This window comes from Fistularia commersonii, chromosome 20 (assembly GCF_037954325.1).
Source record: "Fistularia commersonii isolate RoL2024-O1a breed Wild chromosome 20, RoL_Fcom_v1.0, whole genome shotgun sequence".
Lineage (NCBI taxonomy): Eukaryota > Metazoa > Chordata > Actinopteri > Syngnathiformes > Fistulariidae > Fistularia > Fistularia commersonii.
The window spans coordinates 5,170,826-5,195,008 of NC_141303.1; the positions used below are offsets into that span (position 1 = coordinate 5,170,826).

General features: G+C 39.7%; 2 protein-coding genes across 4 annotated transcripts; one reads left to right on the forward strand and one right to left on the reverse strand.

Annotated features, from left to right (window-relative positions):
* Positions 1-364: 364 nt before the first annotated feature.
* Positions 365-12,772, forward strand: fez2b (fasciculation and elongation protein zeta 2b). 3 transcript variants are annotated; one of them, XM_086167071.1, is made up of 11 exons: positions 365-759; positions 3,667-3,775; positions 3,968-4,084; positions 4,302-4,443; positions 6,368-6,495; positions 6,919-7,068; positions 7,763-7,843; positions 8,381-8,456; positions 8,708-8,773; positions 9,166-9,193; positions 9,626-12,772. In XM_086167071.1, the coding sequence occupies exons 1-10, from the start codon at positions 449-451 to the stop codon at positions 9,174-9,176; spliced, it is 1,191 nt and encodes a 396-aa protein (XP_086023197.1). In that variant the 5' UTR covers positions 365-448; the 3' UTR covers positions 9,177-9,193; positions 9,626-12,772. The 3 variants fall into 3 exon arrangements, with proteins under 3 accessions (XP_086023197.1, XP_086023196.1, XP_086023199.1); XM_086167070.1 differs by lacking the exon at positions 9,166-9,193 and having other exon boundaries at positions 368-759; XM_086167073.1 differs by lacking the exons at positions 7,763-7,843; positions 9,166-9,193 and having other exon boundaries at positions 369-759.
* Positions 12,773-13,570: 798 nt separating this feature from the next.
* LOC147222677 (usherin) lies at positions 13,571-23,184 on the reverse strand. The gene is made up of 7 exons (XM_086167584.1): positions 22,993-23,184; positions 18,506-18,581; positions 17,234-17,400; positions 16,652-16,750; positions 15,840-15,911; positions 15,566-15,739; positions 13,571-14,068 (listed from the first exon to the last, which is right to left on the reverse strand). The coding sequence occupies exons 1-7, from the start codon at positions 23,182-23,184 to the stop codon at positions 13,979-13,981; spliced, it is 870 nt and encodes a 289-aa protein (XP_086023710.1). The 3' UTR covers positions 13,571-13,978.
* Between the last annotated feature and the right edge of the window lie 999 nt (positions 23,185-24,183).

Below are 24,183 nucleotides of genomic sequence, written 5' to 3' on the forward strand. Positions count from 1 at the left end.
AATGAGTAAAGATACCAGTCCAGTTTACGGTTTATCCCCAAATTTAAAATGCAGAATCAAAGTAAGAATAAGTAAATGAAATAACAAACCCAGTCCGAGCTTCATTTTCTACCGGCTTCCGTGGGAAGAAATCAGATATTTTGTACAATTGTATTGTATTTCTTTATTTTTACAATGTTGGACAAAGCTAAAGGGGCCTCTTTGAGATTCGCCAAGTCGACTGCTTAGTTTGCTGTCACTCGAGCGCTAACAGACTAGATGCCTCCGTGCTCGCAGGGTTTGTTTAGCGCCCCCTAAAAGGGGCGGGACATTCGGTTATGACGTCACACAAACACGCCCCCTTTCGGTCTCCCTCTCCGCCTCACCGTTTTATCCGGCCTTTCAGAACCGAAAACACAACATCGGCGGGGTGATCTTACCGTTCGCAAACCCAGCTCCCACGGCAGTTATGGCGGCGGCGCCGTTAGCCCACTTCGATGAGGACTGGCAGGATTTCAACGAATTCAAGCCGTCCTTGGACTCGGCCGCCCAGCTGGACCAGCTGAACTCAAATGTCGCGGATTCCTCGTCAGGCCTCGACGATTTCTCAGACCTGGACAACAGCTTCTCCGGGGAGATCTGCAGCTTCAAGTCGATGGAGGACCTCGTCCACGACTTTGACGAGAAGCTGACAGTGTGTTTCCGAAACTATAACACCACGACGGAAAATATAGCCCCCGTGAAACCTATCTCAGAAGAAAATTACTTGAAAGACGACGAGTGAGTGTTCCTTTATTCTGTTTTTGACAGCGTGAACTTTTAATCTCTTCGCTAGCTAGCCAACGTAGCCTTACTCTGCTAACCCACATCAACCCGTCAGAACATTAGCTTGAAATCACTGCTGGCTCCAATTAAGCAAGCTATACTATGATACTTGAACGTTAACAGTAGCCTTTCGACTAAATGTGTTATTGTTTATCTCCATAATAGTACTAGCAATTCGCTGATTTTATATATGGCAGTTGCTTAAAAGACCATTAGAACAGTGAGAGGAGTTTCGTCCCCAGTGGGAGGGTCGTGCCACGTTATCAGGACTCGATTTCCATCTGGTTTGCTGAAAGTTATAACTTCGCTATCCGTTTAGTTTAGTTGGAAATGTGTCTTTTTAATAAATGAAAGCAAGTATTGATATTTACTGTTTTACCCCTCCAATCCCGTACTTTCTGCTTACTGTGAAACACGTTGTATAATTGCAGCAAACACTTTCCTAATGGCTATAATGTTAGTTAGCCTTCTTGTTACATGAAACAAGTGGTCTGTCAGTAGTATTTCATACAATCGAATCCACAGCAAGTATTCACTTGACAACAAGATATTGCGTCACAACTCAGTCACATCCATCCCACGCTTAATTCAAACGTCACATTCACTAGAGTGCAGATGAATCACCCTCCTCCTGCCTTCTGTCCTCCTCTGGCTGCCCGAAAGTGCAACATTCTGAACTTGTAAGATGTTATCACATACAAAACAAGTTCCCCTTCATTATAGCGAAATACTTTGTCGTGCATGTTCTCATCTGAACAAGTTCTGATGGCAAAGGAAGTCATATTCTACAAAGATTAATGTCAGTGTTCCTCTTTCAATGATCCATTAAAAAAATCATACATTTCAACATCTAGAGAGAGTAAAGGAGAGAGATAATTGGACAGGGTCTTGCAGAAGCCAAGAGCAGTGGCGGGGTGAGTCTTTTCTGGATGGCTGCACTTCTGCAGAACGTGCTTAGGCGCTTAACAAGTTTGCAAGCAAAATCATGGTGGAAACAAACAACAGAAATGACAAGCCAGAAGTCTTGGCGTGTGTGTCATGCATGATGTGCGAAGGATAAACCAACATTGGCAAACAATCAAGGCAGATTTTTTTCTGTCATTGAAGAAAACAAACAAATGCCTCACTGAAATCTTAAATGCAGTGCTCTATGTGAATCCAAAGTGTCCAGTGTATTTTGTATTCTTTTACTGGTTTACTGGTTGAAGATTGCTAGAGACAGTGACATTACCTGAGGCACCAAAAAATATTTCCTGACAGTCTTTGCCCTGTTTGCAACAACCCGCTCAGACTCTCCAAGCTGTGCATAACACTTCAGGGAGAAACATGAAAGTTACGTAAACGTTTATGTGTGTGTGTGTTGGTTGTGTTGTTGGTTTGGCTTGGAGGGGGCATGCAGACCCTCTCTGACGCATGGATTTGCAGCATCAACCTCTCACTATTCAAAGCAGTCGGGGCCAAGAATATGAACACTATAATGTGAATGTACATTAATTTCATGCACTCCACAGACTTGATGCTGTGTCACCATAAATGATACATGCACAATAATGCAGCCGCTTGTTTTGCCCCCTCTTGGGACCAAACAAACAGATGGCGTGAACTGCAGATTACACTGAGCTAAATTTCACTAGAATTGCAGATGGATATGTCTAAAAAAGATATTTAATTCACAGTGATCTATAAATAGCACCTCACTTCATGCCCTTTCACACACTTTTAACAATTATGAAAAAGCTCAGTATAGTGTGTTAATATTTTTTGATGTTTGAATAAACTTAAAAATGTGTTTGCATGTTATATTTTTCAGAGATTTTTATATTTGTCAACGAATAGTTTTTAGAAAGATAGTTTAAGTCGTTTTTATATATGGCATCTATAAATACTGGAGTTTATTTTAGCTGTCATCCGGGGCATCTTTTTCTGTATAAAATTGTAAAACCTGCAGTTGGTCGGTTCAGTGACACTAACACTCTATATTAGTATTACCTCATTTAAGTAGGTAAGACTATTTGTTTCAGGCTTTAATTAAAAACAGTATTCTTTTGAATGAAGGAGGCTTAGACTGGTCTTCTGCTCCTGACAGTTTGATGTCAGCTGTTTGAAGTTACCTCAAAAATAGAATCTTGCTTCTGTAAGATTCCCCGCCTTGAACTGAAGTCTCGTTCCGTGACTCATCAGGCATCAGAGAATATCGCCATGAACCTCTCAGCTTCAGATCTCCAGCAAATGTATCAATAACAAGCAAAGAAGTTTAATATAAATTCTGTCGTTTGTACACCTTTTATACCTCACTGTCTGAGACTGCCAGGCTCTGGGGCTTTTGTCTGTAAATATGGCCCAGCAGTACATCTGAGGTGACTCAAAGTTTGATATTAATGGCTGCCTCCAGAAAGCAGCTGACAAGCTTAGGTCCTGCAGGTGACGGGAGAACGCAATGCAGCAGGCGTTGCTTTTGCTTTCCAAGCTCACCTAGTTTGAACGTTTGGTCCTCGTTCAAGCCCTAGACCAGGGGTCGGTAACCTTTTTGACTGGGAGAGCCATAAAAGCCTAGATCCAAATGCAAATTCCTCTGTCCACGCAGCCCAGAGTGCACGGTAGTCATTGTCTTTTTTTCTTTTCGCCATCTTTTCCGTTATGAGGGTTGACGCAGATAAACTAGTTGGCAATCTGATAGCCATACGCCGTCACCGGACGAGCCATATACGGCTCGCAAGCCATAGGTTCCCGACCGCTGCCCTAGACCTATGCGTTATATTTCGTCCTTTGCATACGACTTTTTTTCTTTTAATCTCAATATTGCTTACCTGACCCAAGTATATCATTGATCCCCATTGCCCTATTGCATCCTCCTTCTTCTAGGGTGTGGAACACTCTGACCGATAACTACGGCAACGTGATGCCTGTGGATTGGAAGACATCACACACTCGCTCCCTACACCTGCCCACCCTCAACCTTGTTGACCATGAGGTACCCCAGGGACACACAGGCAGTCCTTAATCGAGCTTAGTTTGTAATATATCGAGTGAACGCCCAGGCTGCATTTCCAGTAATGTACAGTGTTGTATTTGAGATATCTCTGAAGAACAACAGAGTTGTAAATGTCTCCTGTGAGTTATTTCTCTGTTCCATAATTTCTTCTCCCTCTTGCATCACGGACAGAAGTTGGACAACCAGTCTCTGGATCTATCAGATGACGAGGAACTGAGGGAGCAGATGGATATGCACTCAATCATTGTCTCCTGTATCAATGATGAGCCACTTTTCACTGCTGAACAGGTAGCATTTGCAATATTATCGTCTGTATTTTTCTCTTCTCAGAGAGGAACAAAGAAAGTCTGTATTTTACTGAAAGCTGCCTTGTTTTCTTCTGTTGAGAGCCCTTCCTTATCAGACTATTCAACAATGAAATCATTTCATGTACACTGTTATTTAAAAGGGAGAAAAAAAAATTACATAACCATTTAATGTGTGTATAATTCTTTGGGTTGTCTAGGTGATCGAGGAGATAGAGGAGATGATGCAGGAGTCTCCAGACCCAGAGGATGATGACAGCCCCTCCCAGTCTGATTTGTCGATGCTTTCTCAGGACCTCCAAGCTCTGAAGCGCTCTGGATCTAATACCAGCTATGAAGACCGTGAGTACCAGCGTTACCGTTCACATTCACAAAAGCGAGACGGAGAACGAAATATCTGTCCATGTACAGTTGTGGAATTGTGCCCCAACCCCTGCCTATGCGAATGTGCTTGTGCATTGCTTTTTTTACACTCTGCTGCCTCTTGGCAGTTCTTCTAAATCGCTTAATGAAGTGTGATAGGTCACACAGTCTTGTCCAAGATCAAACCCTTACACTCATGCATTCATGTGATAATGTTGTTATGTAACATATTCACAACAAATACAAACAGACAGATTTGCATCTTCCCCTGGTATTATATAATCCACCATGTATATTTATTTCAAACGCAATCACAGAATGCTTAATCATGTACAAGTTACATGTACTTAATGCTTTCCACACTGGGCAGCTGGTAACACCTTCAAATAACTGTCACAATAGATTCGTGTAATCCTACATAGAATGTGTGAAAATCAGAAAACTCATGTTTAGATTTAGCTCATTTCCCTTACGAAGCCTAGCAGAATGTTGGCAGTGTAGAAACTATAAGTCCGAACTTAATTGCAAATTTAATGCAATAGCAAATTCATGGTAAAGTATGTAAAAAAAAGTACACACACTAAAACTCAAAATTCCACCAGACCTTGTTTTTTCCCCGGCATGGACATATACACAAGCACAGACGCGCTACCTTCTCCAAATTTGTTGGCTGGTTAACTACCTCATCAGTGATGCAATAGTGAGCAGGGGTCAGACCGTGTCCTCTTATATACAGCATTGCCACAAGGTCAATACTCCCCGGCTCTCTTGTTTATTTCACATTTGCTCGAAGGAGTGTTAGTTATACCATTATCATTCAGGCATCACTTGAATGATCTCTAAGTCTATTTTTGCAACCATGACTGTTAAAAACAACTGCGCTCAAAGCTATACAGAGGAGAAGTAAAAGTAGAAAATGAACTATTTTCTTTATGCATACTAATTAAGCCCCAAATAAATTAATTGTTATAGTTTTAAATATTCTATGCTTCAATAATGACAATGCATATCAGTGACGTAATGATGGTACTTTCTGACTTTGTAGATAATGAATTCACAGTTTCTTAGTTAAGATTTTTTTAGATATGTAGCTGTGTTGACAATCATTCATTACACAATCATCATTCTTAGAAAGTAATAAAGTAAATGAAAAAGTAGGTAGATGAACTTTTACACTAGTATGATTTGGACTTAGATTTTTTTGTACATACTTTTAAATTAGAATTCATGATTCTGACACATAGAAAGAAGTAAAAACTTGAAGTCCAGTAGAACCTTGTTACTGAATTGAACAAATAACTTGCAAGCTACTGACTTGCCTTTATTAAAATGTCATAGATCACCAGCATAACGTCAGTAGCTTGCAAGTTATTTGTTCAATTCAGTAACAAGGTTCTACTGGACTTGCTGGTGATCTATGACATTTTAATAAAGGCAAGCAAGTAACTTTTAGATTTTCCAGAAGAGTTCTTATTCTGAAAACAAATAACATCTGAATTGCAAAATGTATTTTATCCAGGTCCAATTTTTCCTGATCGAGAATAGATAAAATGAAATGGAAAAAGGCATTAGGCTTGCTCGATTCGGTTGAAGTGCTTGATATTTTTGTATTGACATCCTTTTGAGCAAGCAGTGTACAGGAAAAAGTGGAAAGTCATACTTTAATCAATAGTTATATTTGCCCTCATAAACTTTTTTTAATGTCAAGTCCGAGTGACTAAGCATAATAAAATTCTGGATTAATTATTATTTGTTAACCTTTTTTATAACGGCATATTTCTTTGCAAATGACAAAGTATTTACTTGAACTTCTCTAATGCTAAATAACAATATAATTATTATAAATGGTTTCCCCATTACTTTTTCCATAAACCTAAAATGTCTGCACACAATCCTCCCTCAGGGTTGCGTCAGCTGTCTATGTCAGAGCTGACAGAGACTCTGGAGGAGGTGGAGTCGGCCATTCGCAGCTACAGCGAAGAGCTGATCCAAGCTCTGGCCCTGCGAGACGAGCTGGACTACGAGAAGGAGGTACCGTTACGTTGACCTCGTCAACCTGAGCGTCCTTTTAGTCTCGTCAAATACTCAGGCTTTGTCTGAAAAAGTGTCATGCTTTTGACAGTCTTATGATTCAAAGTCACAGAAGCAGAAAGTGTCAGTTAACAGTGAAACAGCTCAACGCTGCTTTTATGGAAATGTAGAAACATTAAAAGTTCAAAATGAGACTTGAAGCATGGTTATTTGAACATCTGTTGTGTGGCGCAGGCAGACTGCAGGGCTCGCAGCATTCTTCAGGCCAGTGAATTCCTAGCAGCAGTGAATTAACCTCTTATATAACAATATGTTCTTTTTAAAAATAAAAATGAGCGATATCTATAGATGAAGTAATGTTATCGGGAATTCGCCATGTGTTCTTAAGTAGCAACATAAATGTGTTTTTTGTCGCAAAACCAGGTGAAGAACAGTTTCATCTCACTGCTCATCGACGTGCAGAACCGACAGAAGGAGCATCGTGAGCTGCTGCGGAAGAAAAAGAAAATACGAAGTACAACAACAACTGGACCCAACGGCCAGAGGACAGCGAGCACACACATCCCAGGCACGGTGAGTTCGGCGGTGGCGTGTTAAGGGACACACAAACAAGAATAAACCCCTGTACTGCACGATTAATAGGAGAGTAACACTGCACTTCGGCTCCACTGTATTACGATATGTAAAAATTCAAAATATGCATCGTCAAGTTAAAGGTTGACTCCAAAGTCTCACTGGCCCGTATAAGACTGCTAACAACATTTATTTAAATTTACCTGAAAATCTACAAAAAAATATCTTGAATATCAGAGAACAAAAAAACCCACAACATGAATCTTTTCCCAACACTTGCAAGGAAAACAACAACAAAAAAAAAACAACAAAAAAAAAAAACAACCACTAAATGAACAGCGGTTGTCACAATTAAAAGTTCAAAAGAGGTTAAGCTAAATTGTTACCCTTACAAGTGATTATGTGGTTACTAAAGAATAAATGGAATCAGTAAGGTATAGTGTATTAAACTGAGTCTGCCGTCAAACCAAATTGTGACTGGACTTTATCTCTAAACTCTTCTGAATAGTGATGAAATGCCATTACTTGATTCCTGGTGCTGTCAGCTGTCATTCATGACTGCAGCACAACTTTTTACATGGAGAAGCTGCTTCTTTCTTTCTTTCTTTCTTTCTTTCTTTCTTTCTTTCTTTCTTTCTTTCCCTCCTCATCTCTCTTTATGCCATTTCCCCCTCCTTTCTCTCCCTCCTTTTAGCTTCTCACTCTGGAGGGACTTTCCAATGTCATTCAAAATGGCATCCGTCAAACTTTTGGCAACACAGGAGGGGACAAACAGGTGCCCCTTTCTATTTCTCTCCTCTCATTTCTGCTTTTCTTGTCTTTTTTTTTTTTTTCAACTTTCGGATTAATGCTTGTTCTCCGTGGATTCTCGTATTCCCCATCGGCATGTTTATCCATTTCCTTTTTTTTCCACAGATATCACTGGCTTTTGTTGTTGTCCGTCCATTATTTCAGTTTTCTTTTTCATGCTTTTTTTGGCTTGAACTGCAGACATTGTTGTTGGATTTATTATAGTGTGTCTTCAGCAAACACCTCCAGTCCTTCAGCCTTTTTGCTTTGTTCTTTTTTTTTTCCCCCTTTGGTCGAAGACCAGAATTCACTGTTGCATCATCCCTGCATTTTCCTCACTGAACATTTGCTAACAGGGCTCTGGAAGGTCCAAACCAGCCAGCACCTGCATTCAAACCTGCTCTCATGTTCCAAATGTTCAGCCTCGGAAAAAAAAATGTTTTAAGGCTGTTTGTCTTCCCAGATGAAACGTAGTGATCCTTCACCTGTATTTGTAAAACTGTTCCTTTTTTTTTCCTCTCAGTACCTGACCACAGTGATTCCCTATGAGAAGAAAGTGGGCTCCCCTTCTGTAGAAGACCTTCAGATCCTCACAAAGAGTGAGTGAAATCCCAAACCGACCACCATATTTAAATAACATGCTAACTCTTTTGGAAATCGGCGGTTCAGCCGAGAGCAAGATAGTTTCACCCTCTTTTATAGAATCTCTACCCTAATTTTTCTCCATTCCCCAAAAGAATCACCCAAAAAAATTGTCTCATAGTTAAAGGTGGTTGATGCTCCAGCTTGTCGGTCTGTCATGTTTCGTCCTATTTCCAACCCTTAATGTAAATCTCTTCCCACATACTAGTCCTCCACGCCATGAGGGACGACAGTGAGAAGGTTCCAGCCCTGCTAACGGACTATATTCTCAAAGGTAAATTCTTCAAAGAACAGTTTGCGTCGCCTCTCTGCACCAACAGCAGGGAGCAATTTGAATCGCTGGCCACATGATTTTCAAAGCTCAAATCTCAACTCAAAGAAATATTCAGCTTTATGCTAGTGCTGCAAAACACAATTTGATCTACTGTCTTTGAAAGATGCTATATAAATAAACACACTTGGCTTCTGATTGTTATGGTCCCATCAGAATTTCAGAGATCCCCTGAGAGCTATATGGTTAAACCTCAGCGTATAGCATAAACAGAATAAAAGAAACCAGAAGCAATGATTAAAGGGTGGGGCGGCTGGGTTTTTTTTTTTGCCACACTTCACTTTTGACCTGTGCCTTCCTTGTCTCTCATCTGTGCCGCATTGTCCTTTGGGTAGCTCTGGTATGAGAGCAGTGGAAACTGAGGTTTGTGAGGCACTGACTCCTTAACAGATTCTTCACCTTCAGCTTCCCTCTCCTAAATGCCCCTTTCTCTTTCACGCTCACCATGTCTGCATAGTTTCACTATCTTCCTCCGTGAAGCCAGCAGCTTCCCCCCCCCCCTTCTTCCCCCCCCTGCCTCCCTCACTCACTCACAATCTGCTGTAGTGCGTACCGTGCTGTGCAGTGGCTGCACTACACCTTCCCCGAAATACATGACCACACTCACACGCTGTCCCTTTACTGGCAAGCTCGTAGTTGCAGTCGCTCACTCGTCTTCTTCTCCTCTGTAGTTCTTTTCTGCTCAGCTCACATTCTTGCGGTAGTTGCCTTTTCATACTTTGTAGTCCTCCTTTATTTTGCCCTTGTGATACAAAATGGTCAAGGTAATTAACGGATCTGTTCTTGTGTCCGCAGTCCTTTGTCCCACATAAAGCCAAAGGCGTAGCATCCTGTCTCCAGGACATCCCGTGGCACCGGTCGAAGAGGGTCCTGGTAACCCGGAGAGTCAGAGATAACCCTGTCCTCGATATTTTGAACTCACAGACTTACTTTCCTCACGGCAATTTTTACTTTTCCGGCCTCATCGTCCTCTAGATTTGCAATATAGACACAAATCTTTACCTGTATAGCTCTTTCCATTGTGAATCTTTTTACCTTTTTAACCGAGCGCTATGGCCCCCTTGTATCCCGACTGCATGATTTGTCCACAGAGGCCAGTAATCAGTATTACTTTGAACACCCCACTTCCTGATTAGCCACTGGCTCGCTAATGGTGAAGTGTTGAGGGGGAAAAAAAACAAACACAGTGCTCTTTTAAAACTCCTCAGGCTTCATCATGGGCTGGGGTGAGGGACCTGCAGTTCGATACGTCTGTTTTGTAAATTGAATGCATTGAATGCATCCGTGTAGTTTATGCCGAGCCAGGAAGACAAATCCCGGCAGAATCTCTGAACCTCAAAATGCCAGCAGGCCAGTCAGGGTGTCAAGTGTAAATATTATTTGTTGTGTTTGGAAATCTTTTCTGGCATTTAATGACTGATCACAAATAAAGTCTTGAGGATCAGAACTCTGCACGCTTAGGATCGAAGAGCAAACCCTTTAATTTTAGAATTCAGACTTCCTCGCTCCACCTATCATCGCATGTTTGTTTTGGGTTCACGCTCTACTAGATGTTAGTTGAATGTTAAAAGTTGAATATTTTGTATACACTTAAGTGAAATTGCACAGTTTTTGGGTACTTTTCGGAAAAGGGAATTTAATTTTGGAAATGATAGCTGGATGAACAAAAACAAAACATATTTTTTTGGATATGGTGTGCCACATTTGTGACAGGTCAGTTGTAAATGCTGCCCGTTGTTGACCTCTGAGTCCTAGATATTGACCTCAACCCCAGCAACTCTTCTCACGTCCCCAGGAGCTCCTTTAGACATAAGGCTCCGATATTACATCTGAAAAAGATTTAGCTCGTCATGTCAGTACTTTGACTCAGTAGTTTGATTATGTCAGGTTTAATAATTGTGTAGCTTAACTTTTTAATATGAATCGTTTTTGTTTTTTTTTTAATGTTGGGCGGGGTTCTGTCAACTATTCAGTTGTACTTGTGATATCAATGGTAGCCCTTTAGTCCATCAGTGATCTGGTCATGTAGTAGTGGATGTGCTTTAGACAACTAGATTAGTGTTAGACGATGCTTCAATAATCATCAATTGTTGCATAAATCATGTCTCGTGTCGACAAAGAATCATGTATCCTTATCTAGTTGTTTATAAGGAGTCATCAGACTGGTTTGTAAAAGGCAATAAAGGTGCACTCCACTGATGCTGCACTGAAAATAGGGTGACATGCCACAAAGAGTAAACTACTGCTTTAATACTGATTTGAAAAAAATCTATGTCACTTTGAGGGAGGTCTGTACCAAGACATCAATGTCACAATGTATATATTTACAATTAATTGATCAGATCTGTAATTTATCTAAAATGTTACATACCAATATTTTGTATCAGTGACAATATATCTGTGAAATACCAATACAAATCAATAATATTAGCTGATGTATTGTACTATATTTAGGGAAACTTCAGAATCCTGAACCTGTTCAGGTTTTCTATATTTCAATGTATCATTTAAGTTTCCCAACATCCCCTTAGGGGCAATACTAATCAGTGGCGTGCACCTTTAAAAAAAACTTCATGTAACACAAATCTAGCACTGCATGTCTGCCAAGTTGATCAGCTAATGTTCAGATCACCAGCCACTAAATGTGCACCACACACTGTCAGATCAGGCCCAGCCTGGCACTCAGGTACAGCCATCAGTGTTCAGCAGTTTAAAATCGTGTTCTTAAATTTGTCGTCTTTGCTTGGGATGACACCACAGCGGTCAGACTTCAGTTCACTGCACTTTGTTTTGATACGAAATACATGGATGAACAAATGTAGGTAAAGATGGCAGCCACGGGATTATTTGAGGTGTATTTTGAACCCGCACAGTCCCCCCGTTGGACATTTGAATAGTGGAAGTTGAGCTAGAGCTAGAAATGTACAGCTGTAGAAAGACCTCAGAGGTGTGTGTAGTCGGAATCTTCCGAAAATCAACGATTTAATGTAGGAACAAGAATGTCGTGAAAAAGAAATGTACTTTGCCTCTCCTGTTTGATGAAAGGTTGGTTACAGATTTCCTGTTCGTGGCCCGAGAAAAGGGAATTATATTGAGATAAAGGGGATGTAATAACAGTTTTGAATGTCGGGGGAGGGGGAATATTACACAAAGATTTACAAATGTGTGAAGGGTCCATTTATTCTTTTACAATGGAAAAAAAGCTTGTAGTACTATAGCTAACTAATAATGTTTAAGCGTTTCTGCTGGTATCAGCTTTGAAAACACACAAACTAGCATGTGATGCATGCACTTTACAACAGCAAATTATTTTCTGATAGTGTTTAATGAGTTTACAGAAACATGAATATCATCGAATAACCATTGCAATGAAGTGCAAAACTGAAATCAAATCGGCATTTCACTCAAAGGATATCAGTGCAGTAGAGACATCAGTAGGCCTGAGGCAGTGAATAGTTTTTAAAGATATCCCTTGATCATAACCTGATTTCACAAAACCATTGGCGAAAATTGTTTATGATGGCAATTGTGTAAAAGGAATTTGTTTCATAATGAAATAGTTGTCAGCACGGAGGTCGTCGAAGGATCTGGTGTCGAGCTGGAACCTCAATGGGTCCTCTTTGCAGACATATTAGAATAACTACGACTTAGAGATTTATATTTATATATGTACAACAATACAAACAATAGAAAAGAGGCTGCCTTTTAAATGTCTGAAATTTTGTACATTTAACCAACTCCTTTTATTTTGTTTGTTTTTAAATGAAATACAATTCCCCAGTTTGGGGTTTTATGTTTACTGTTTCATGTGGTACTGCAGTATATTAATTTATTATGTAAATGTTTTTGTAACCATATTATTGACTGTAATGGTACATTGGTTTTTGTGGTAACATTGCATTGCAACTCATTTCAAATAAATTAATATGTGATTACTCTTTACTCTACTTTTGATGTTTCTGTAACAAAAGACAACACATTATCAAGTGAGTTCAGATTAATTTCTTGCACACAACAGGCTAACCAGGTTATTGTTTTAATAAATCAGTTGTATGATTTTCATTTTTATCATATCCTACATTGAATTGCAGATTAGTCTCGTTGAAAGTTAGCAGAAAATATTGAAGAAAAATCTGTTTTAGTCATAAATTCTTTTTTTTTCATCATTTCATATTTTACATCTTTCTTATTTCATGAGGTGGCAATTCTAAATTACAAGAGTATTTGTGAGAAACTAATATAAAAAAGGATGCGAACAGAGATTAGCTAAAAAAAATTCAGAGATAGACAATGATTAAAAAAATGACCAGTATGAGCCAAAGAGAATGAAATAACATATTTCTTCCCACTGGAAAAGGCAGCATTTGACAACCTTAAACAGAAAGTTTAATAAAAATGACAAATTTTCATCCCTTGTTTTTGACTGCAGTGTATCAGTACAAAATCTAGGAGTCTCTGTCAATATTTTATCAATGTAAAGACAACGTGAAGCAGTACTTTCAGGCATGAGATGAAATTGTCAAGAAACTTGCATCGGGGTTAAAATCAGCTCATCATATTCTTCACAAATGTGTTTTATTTTTTATTAATAAAAAAAAGGAAACAAAAAGCATCACTTGCACACTGTGCTGTAGATTCAGCAGACAGTGTCAGTCGCCTCAGTTATTTCAAAAAGAAAAAAGCCTGCAGTGACTTACGTATTCCAGTCAGACAGAGGTGAAATAATAAATGTCAGTAAGATAGAGAAGTGCGGAAGACACAATTTCTGTCTCAGAGGAAAACTTGCCATATATTATTTAAACATCCTGCATCCCCACATATTCAATTTACTTTCAGTTTTTCCTCTCTGCACTGAGTCTATTTATCTCAGGGAGGGCAAACACTTCCTGCCTGGATAGAACACATCATGTCCGCTGCTGCTTAAACATCAGCAATGTTTCCCACTGCCTTTTTCTTTTCTCTCTTAGTCTGCCGCAGGTGTTTTCAGGAAGACAAAGCCGTAAATCACCTTTTTTGCCGAGACCCGTCCGACCGCCGTCACACTCCACTTGCTCGGCGGCCTGTGAAAGCCAGCCCCGCCCCACCTGCTTGTCAAATGTTTAAACAAGCAGTGCGAGCGTTCCGTCGGGGTGAAAGGTCATAGACGGGTCAGAGGTTAGTGTCGGTGAACATGGTGTGCTCCTTCCTCATCGTGCTGAAGCCTTTGATTGTGTCGACAAACTCCTCATCGTCCATAAACTAAAAGCAGAGGAGACTTTGTTCAATAACTTAAATAAAGTCATTTTTTAATTTTCAACTCACATATTGGTGCTGTAACAGCGTCGATATAGTTTGTTGTTCTGTCAAGTTAAGTCAGGTCAGATCTTCTTTCTGTGGCGCCAAATCATAACAGTTGTGTGATGACGCTTTCATAAAGATGAGGTCTGGATCAAACTCTTTAAAATGATCTACAGAAACCGAAATTCGCTTGGCGACAGCGCTGAGGAAAAGCAGTCCTGGTACAGAGCCAAGCAGCCTTCTGTCTCGGCCAGTTGAGGTACAGAGAGAGAGACTTTCTTAAAATTCTACATTTTTTCTTAGCAGATTAATTATTCATCAAAACTTGTTCTTACAAGTTCTTACATGATACTTATGAAATGTACAACACACATATGAGGAAAATCTTGAACAGACCTGGGCATTTTACAGGCCACATCTGGCCCGCTTTGCTTTTTTATCCGGCCCGCCAAACTATTTTCTTTGAATATTTTAATAGTTATCGTCAATCAATATTGAATTTAGAAACTCCCTATTTTTTCCTTTTGTTTAATTTTGTAGGATGATTAAATCCAAAATAATGTCAGTATTATTCATGATCATTAATGATTTTAATGCTGAAATAAAGTACCAAAAAAATTACATTTTTCATTTTATTGAATGATAACTGGTTGGCCCGTGCACAAAAATAAAAAAATAAAAAAAGTGGCCCAACCGCCAAAATAATTGCCCACCCCTGATCTAGAGGGGTGTCGGTTTGCCCTTGAAAGGAGGTGAATGAAGGTTAGCCGCAGCATGACAGAATATATGTGTGATTGAAAGGGACAAAAGTGGAACAGTGAGGCAAGAAAGTGGAGGATTTTAAGTACTTTGGGTCAACAGTCTAGAGCAATGGAGACTGTGGGAAAAGGGGTGAAGAAACACGTAGGTTGGGACGGCTAGAGAAACGTGTCAGGGTGCGATAGGAGAGTATGAATGAAAGAAAAGGCGTTCAAAACCGTGGTGAAAGCGGCTATGCTGTGTGGTTTGGAGGCGACGGCATTGAGGAAAAGACAGGAAGCAGAGCTGGAGGTCACAGATGAAGATGTTGAGGTTCTCTTTGGGAGTGACCAGGATGGATGGGATCAGGAATGAGTCCGTCAGAGGGACAGCACATGTTAGACGTTTTGGAGAGAAGGTCAGAGAACCGAGATGGTCCGGTCATGTACAGAAGAGGGAAAGTAAATATATTGGATGCTGGAGTTGGAGCTGCCAGGCAGGAGGCCCAGAAGAAGACCAAAGAGAAGACTTATAGATGGAGTGAGAGAGGATACAAAGGTAGTTGGTGTGAGAGAAGAGGATACGGGGAATGGGGTCAGATGGAGGAGGTCGATTCGCTGCAGTGACCTTTAAAGGGAACCGCAGAAGAGTGAGAATTGTGATAAATAGGATTATATTCGTGAATTCTCAAAAATGTGATTTTGTTCTTGGCTCTCTCACCATCCCGCTATCGTGGCCTGAGACCTGCGGGTCCCACACCTCGTCGCCTCCGGCAACCGACTTGTGGTCCATCAGCTGGCTGGCGCTGCGCCTCAAGGAGTTCACGCTGAGGATCCCCAGCTCCCCCAGCTGATGGGACCCCTCCGATGGCTCAAGTTTAGCCTCCAGCGCCTCCTGGTGGCCGGGGGTGGGCGCAGGATTACAACGTTATTCCATGATGGACGGGAAATGGCGTGGAGCCTCAGTGAGGCCCTTCTGGTCTTTTTTATTTTACCTCTGTTTTCAAGGTGAAGCCCTTCAGCGTGACGCTGGCGGAGACGCCTGTCGTCCCAGGCACCGTGTCGAACTGTCAAATGCAAACAAACCGTCCCAGTTAAGTTGTTTATTTACACATTTAGGAAATACACTCAACAATTTCCAGTCATTCATCGGTCAAGCTTTGCCCTCATAGAGAATCATGCACCAGCACAAAACAATGGTTTTCAAATTGAATGTATGCAAAGCTAAACATGGATGAAAGTTCTAGAGTGTCAAAACAGAGTTGCGTTGCACTTGCACAAAAGTAAAAAAAAAAAAAAATAGAAAATACACTTTTTCTGCATGTAGCGTGCTGATGCTGATCATAAGCATCCCAAAATGCTCTTTTTTTCACTACCCCACTACTTCCATCTCTACTTGCTGCTCCTATCCGTGCAATATTCATTTTTATCAATATAATTAACAATATAATTTTTTACATTATAATTTATCAATTCTCCAGGACACCCGACACATTACCATTTCATTTTTACTACCCCCATCTCCTACTGTACATCTATAACTTCTATGACCATTGTCTGCACAAGGCATCTCTTTTTTTTCTGTTTGACATTTTGTTTCCCATTGTTTATATTATTAGTCTAATTCATTTGTATCTATATCCTTTATTTGCATTTATTTTTCAGTTATTAGTATTACCGTTTGGACACTTTTCTGCCCTGTAATGCTGCAGTGACAATTGAATTTCTCCTTCGTGGGATCAATCAAGTCTATCTTATCTTATTTTTAATTCATGTTCATTTCGGTAAAGTGATTAAACTGTATCACCAGGACAGAGTTGCTGGTGGGATAAACAGCCATGGGGTTCCTCTTCTTCAGGGGCCCCAGTGGGGGCCGCTCCCTGGTGAAGGGGGATTTACTGAGGGCCTGGTGAAGGAGGATTTGTAGAACATTGTCAGAACAAAAAACAAAAAAAAAAAAAAGAAAAAGAGATCCAGAAAGTGCTGATCTGGATCAGAGGCATAAATAAATAAAACCATCCTGTGAGAAAAGGGGAATATAATAATAATAATAATAATAATAACAACAACAACAACAACAACAACAACAACAAAAACAATATAATAATAATGACAATAATAATAATAACAATAATAATAATAACAATAACAATTACAATAATGTAATAATTGTGTGTAATATGGCAACACAGCATCTGAGCATGTATAAATTCATATGACCTATTAGTATTTTTTACTAAGTATTTTATGATGTTCAGTTTATTTTCTATCCAAAAGGACCGGAAGGTAATAACAAATGTAGATTTTTCTTTATCATCAGCTTTTTTTTTTTTTTTTCTCCACACTAACTGTCACTTTCTGTGCAAGTCAGCAGAGGGTTGTCTCCTACCTTATGGAGCATGACTCCTAAAACGATGGCCAGCAGCAGCAGCGCGATGCCTGCCATCACCGCGATGAACCAGAGCTCCCTGAATACCGGCTGGTCTCGCTGGCCTCCTTCCGCTCGCTCGCCACCTGCTCCACCTCCAGCTCCAGGAGGAGTGGGGTTCTGAGGGTCTGCGGGGAAGAATCGCATCGAAATGGCATTTGACATTCTTGCAAAGAAGCAAGTGAATTAATTCTGACATTCGATCCAATTATAAAACAATATGGTGATTGAAATGTTGTTTTTTTTTTTAATTTGAAAATGAATTTCCGGGGCGCTGATCTTATCTATCTTACTGTCACTTCCATTATGTGACAGTTTATTAAGATATGATTATTGTGTAAATTTAAAAAAGCCAAAATATCCAGATGGCTTGTCATCTTATGCAGTTTTCCACTGGGTGTTGCTATGTTACTTAAAAGTTAGAACTTTCTCACCAAGGTCCTATTTTGTTATTTAATTTGCTCCCAAATTTGGATGGATTGAAAACACAACACAGAGCCTGTTGCTATAAAAATGATGCAGTCTGAGTGTAAAGGCCGCTGTACGCTAGACTTCTGCAACATTTACAGTTAACAGAACTATCAATGCAAGCCTCTGAGGTGGAAAGGCAATTACATGAGTGACAGAGGAGATAGTACTGAAACTGGAGACATTTGCTGGCATGGCCTACTTTCTAACGTGCACATAGAATCAGACACTTTTATGAAGTTATATAATGCCAACCTTTGACGCTTTAATATGTCAATAATTTCATATCAAAGCGGAAAGCAGAGCTAACTGGAAGGCCTGTGGTTGTGGGATTAGTTCTGCTATTTATAGCCGCCCCCTGACATTTTCCCAAAAAAGCTCTTGCAGCAAAATAAAACCGGAACCTCTTTATGTCCTGGATTTATTTATTCAAAACGTAAGGAGACTCACCGGTCCTGAGGTCCGTGGTTCGGCCTGTGGCTAAGGGGTGCTGGTGACCCCTCACCGTACGATGCATCGATCAGATCGTCAAAGATCTGCCGGAGTTTAGGATCGCACCTGTCGCCCCATCAATATTTTAGATCAGCGACTTTTACTTGTTGATGAAGTCTTTCAGACATCGCAGAAGTGGGTTTGACATCGAACTGTAGAAGCAAAATGCTTGAATTCCACGTCTTAAGCCCTAGTGCCCCCAAAGCGTCCTGTCTAGAACGAGAAACATCTTAATCAAGAGGCTTGAACAAAGTGCACGTCAGTTCCTCTTACCTTGTAAATGTCCCATCAGCATTTGCTGTTCTTCAGCAGTGCCATGGTGACAGTCGGGTGTCGGGTTTCCTTTTACCTGAAGAGGCATAAAATTCAGAGTATCAATCTCCTATCCTCAGGTATTCAGGACGTTTGTGTGCATGTGTATGTGTTCCCTTTTTCGCAAGATTTACTCAATGATCCGAAGAACAATCGGTTCATTGATCAAGTCAATTCATCGGGTGATATTTTTAAAAAATGAAAACCATTTATCCAGGTTTTTTTTTTGCCACGATGCTGCCGGAGAGTCCATTATAAACGTTCCGGGCACGATATTTTTTGTTAAATTGCCAGTTTCAGTTGTGAGATAGTCACAACAACTTGCTTCACAGCTGTGAAAGAAGAAATCTGACTAAGAAAAATGAATGAATCATTAAAGATAAACCCTGGAAATGTCAATTCCGATTATTTATGACTATGCTGCAATTTTATTTTCACAAAAGGACAAAAGCATAGATGTTAACAAAGCTAATTTTCTGATTCTGTTGATCTCTATCAATTTTCAAATTAACTTGAATTAATTAAAAAAAATGTCAAATTTTATAATAATGGTTTTATTTAATTGTAAGTTATTAATTTATTTAACAGTTTCAGTCCTTATCAAACAGGATTATTGACTTTAAATTTTTTATCTTTCTTTCTCTCTCTCCCATACACACACACACACACACACACACACACACACACACACACACACACACACAAACCTATATGTGCAGTAAATATATCAAAACAAGTAATTTGTATTTTGGTATTTACTTTACTTTGATATGCACCATATAATTGCAAAACATATACATACAAAAAAAATGTACATTCACAAAAGGTTTCTGTCTGCTTTTGTGAGATTTTTTTTTTTTGTTTTAACACTGAATAAGCACAACCAGGGGCTTGCAATGAGAAAACAGCGTTTTCTGCAGTATCTTCTATGACCACATGATGAGGCAAATGAGCAGCTGCAGCTCTTGTTTCAGCGTTCACTGGAATCATTGAGTCAAAAGAGGCAGAGAAGGAAATGTCCTCTAGGTATATTCGGGTCCAAATATTGTTTGAGTCATGCTTAGCAGTTGCACATATCAACACATGCATGCAGGCCCTAAATACACACATGTTGTCAACACCAAGTACATTTCACTTCTCTCCTGGCACGACGGAGCGGCGCAGTGTCAATAAACCAATGTGCCTGCTGTAGAAAAAGCTCCTTTTGTCTGTTGTCCCAAAGTGACATGGGACTGTACATGTCCGTCTGCTGCAGGGGGATGATTGAGAATGACAGGCAAGAGGTAGAGAAGCAGATTTAGTAACATTTTGTCGGGGTGTTCATAGTAGATCTGCAGGAGAGCATTAAAGTTTTAGATGAGTGAGAGGCTGGTGAATTCTGGCATGATCTGAAGGGGGTTGGATCAGGACTGGATGAAAAAAAAATGTCATCTTTGCTCTGAGAGTTACACAGTTAAGCAGGACTCTTACTGGTGTACAAGACACAACCTTTCAGATAATACTTAAATATGATCCGATAGACCGGGGGAAATAATTCTTATTATGATGACTACTATTTTTATGGTATTGACTTCCTATTGTAAGAATATTAATTTTAATTTTTATTCCCATCCTGTGTTATATTTCCATTGAAACTACTTTTATTATTATTATTAATTAATAAAAGAAACAATATTCATTGTGATTATATTTCCGAAGCACTTGTCATCCTAGTAATGTAGAAATTAGTTGTAGAAAGACACAATTAAATAAAAAATAAAAAAAATGCCATCTGTCAAATAGTAAGGGAGACAGACGAGGCTGGGGTATTATTCAGATAATTAAATACCTGTTGTAAAGATGCTAACATTGCTAAATAAATAGAACTCAAATGTAATTCAAAACCAACTGAGTACATGAAACTTATGAACTCTCTGAATTATAAAAATGTGAAAAGATCAGGTGATTTTCTTCTGATTTTGGAGAATGAAGTACCGCTTTTTAGGATTTACATTGAAGGGGGTCACTGCCAGTGGGGTCATCCTGGGCACCACTCTGTGTTAATCCAAACCTGATTCAGCAGTTTAACTTCTGCCATGAAAGATACTTGCATATTCATATATTCTACAATTAATGATGTGCAAAAAGAGATGGTGCCATTTAATGGGGTTTAAAGTTGGATTTATAATTTCTTAATGCAAAAACCATTTCAAACAGACACTTGGAAGGTCTTATGGTCTCAAAGTTAAATATTTAAGTCATTTAAAGTCAGGTTAATTTGGGTTACTTTACGGTAAAGGTTCCAGCCCAAGTCCAGATGGCAGTGTTTTGACCCCACACACCCACAGAAACTGTTCACCAAAACAAACATCCATCCATAAATCAAACATACACACATACACGCCTATATTCAAAATTGCAAATACCTTTAGAATAAATCAGAAAAAAAAGAAATCAGTAAAATATATTAACTAGGCATATACTGCCTACTATATATATTATCAAGTAACATCACTTAAAAAAGACAAAGAGTACATACATACATGCACATACATACATACACGTATATGTGTATGTGTATATGTATGTGTGTTTATGTATATACATATATACATACACATATTTATAACAATGTTTAAATCACCTATTTATTGCCAAAACACAGTAAGTAAGAACAAGTAAGCAAAGTAAGAACTTTATTGTATAGTGAAACACATTTCCACACTGTGCATATGACAATAAACACTTTGAATCTGTGAATCTTGGAAACACACACACATACAGGACTGTCTCAGAAAATTAGAATATTGTAATAAAGTTCTTTTTCCCTCTGTATTGCAATAAAAAAAAAAAAAAAAAAAAACTTTTTCATGATGTTCTGATATTTTGAGATAGGATTTTTGAGTTTGCTTAAGATGTAAGCCATAATCAGCAATATTGAAATGATAAAAGGCTTGCAATATTTCCGTTGATTTGTAATGAGTCCAGAATGTATGACATTTTTGTTTTTGTAATTGCATTACAGAAGATAAAGGACTTTATCACAATATTCTAATTTTCTGAGACAGTTCCGTATATAAATAATCATATATATTCCAACTCCCTCTTTGTGAATCCCTGGGTAGGAGGAACCGGGACCAGGGCGAAAACTAGATCTGCTGCATAATCTCACCAACGCGGGTAATCTCTTTGCCACGTCGTGTGAATCATTTCCTCGGATTCACACCTTTGAGTTTTGCATTAAATAAAAGGTCCCCTCGCATTAAATCACAGCTCATTTAATTTATTTTACAGACAAGCTCTCCTCTGTCTATTACCCTAATCAGCATTCATATCTTGCCGTGATGATTCGGGACAATTTTTTTTATTGAGGAAGTGATCTCACCCTTGAGTGCCAGGATCAGCCTTTTTTACAGCCCATCTCCTCGGGGCCTCATCCATCACCGATGTGTCTGAGCGACACGCTCGCTAGACACATATTAACTCGTTTAAGGAGCGAGACATATGGGGATGAATCCATCAAGATCACTAATTCACTTACTGACGGCTGATGTGGTGAAAAATCTCCCGCTCGGTCCAAATCCCTGGGTGTGCCCTGTGAGTTTTAACCACGAGTAAATAGGGGGATTATTTAGCTTCTGCTGACAGATAAGGGGGAATAAAGGACAAATGCGCTCCTGCCATTTTCTTCTCTATTTTTGCTCATTTTCATTGTGCTTGACTTAGCGTTATGTATTCATCTTCATCTAAAAAAAAAAAAAAAAAAAAGCAATTAATGTGTCACATTTCCCGCCGAACGATTCCCGAAATATCCGAAATGTCAGGTGAAAATCATTTTCGGCCGAACGCTCCCTCATTGCCATGCGGTGGCGAGATGAGGAAGATTTATTGAATTATGCGATGTGTGATGTTCATTACCCAAACAGACATCATGACATAGACCGATACATAATGACATTCAATATTCATATTTTGCGTCTCTCTCTGAGTGAACCCAAAGCAGGTGTGAGGAAAGACATGAGCGGAGTACAAACACGTGGACTAACTGAAAACCGATATATTCTCTGTGATAACCGGGAATCAGACTTAAGTGGCGGGTGTACGGGTGTAATTTGTGACATCGCAATTACGGGGATGTTCATCCTGATCCGAAGAGAAGGGAAAGAGAAGAGAAAACAAACAAACAAAAAAAAAAAAACAAACAACCTGGGCAATGAGGAAACCGGCATTACAAGCAGAGTCTGAAGCTTCTCAGACACCCGGGTCATGATCCATCGTTGTCGTGGCAACTGAACCCAGGTCCAGTCGGCGGGATAAAATTTGACGATTATAACTCAGCGATCTTAATACGAAGGATATGAACGCCCATCGGATTCGGTCAAACCAAATCTTTCCGCCGGTGTGTCAAGGTACTTCTGAAAGCGCCGACGCCCCACACAGGAAATCCGCCGGCCTACTTCATCCCTTACAAGTCCAAGCCGGGCAAACTCGGCCGCCAGCAGTCTCTGTGACGAATTCCTGACCGGATGTGACAGTCGTTGAACATCATCAAAAACCTCTACCCGACGGGAACGCGTGGAGATGTCGAACCAGCGCACGGCGCCGCCTTTCGCCCGGAGCAACATCCCGCGACTGTTGTGGTCCACAAATGCTCTGAGCATGCTGGGGGCACCTGTGCAGAAACGCGTGGGGGGGAAACTCAATGAAAACCCTTCTTTATTTCTTTGGCAGCAAAACAGCATAGAGTTTATTTTCTGATCCCAGTTAACTGGCAAAACATTGAAATACCACCAGTCATAATCCATTACATTTTTTTTTTATTTTTGTAGCTTTTAAATGTAAGCAGGATACGTACCTTCCCGGCTCCTCCAGTGCAAAATACTTTGGAAGCGCTGCAAAAGTGTTGACCTATATTTAATCGTATTTCTCTATGATAACATATAATTCCTCTGGTTGAACAATTTAAACAGAAGGTAAAATTCATCCCGATCAAGGGGTTCCTTTATTTGTGACCTTTGGGAAAAATACTGAGAGTTTTTTTCCAATTTCTGTTTGTTGATGTAGTATTCCTTTTTGCCACAAGAGCGCAACAATTTCCTAGAATTCCACAGTCAAATCTTATCTGGATGATTTTCAATTTTCAATCCATTCTATAAACAGGCGAATAAATGTAACATTAGTGAAATATCTCTCTTTTAGCTGTTTTTTTTTTTTTAAACCTACATGCCGTATCTTTGCTGATAGAAGTAGCTATAGGGTTCTTGCACAAGTCACAAAATATTTAGGGGATGAATCGTATTCTCTGCAAGTATCTTTTGCAGGACAATGGTGCAAATTGATAAAGACAACATGACAGCTTTTATAAATCACCGGAGGGATCAGCAGCGTCTCGTAAAGGCTTATTGGCCGCTCCTGCTGCGGCCGCGTGCAAACATGTTCGTCATCACGGCTGTTTATATAAAAAGAAACAAAGGGACGAATCCTAAATCCCCTCCCCGAACGTGTTATATTTAGTATTACGTCCTCAAAGAGCAGAAAAAAAAAAAAACGATCCGGACCAAAAATCAAACGCTCGTTTTCCGCGACTGTTCTTTTTGTAATGCAAAAATATTACTATCGGTCGCTGTAACCTGTACATAAACACGGGCGACGGATGACGG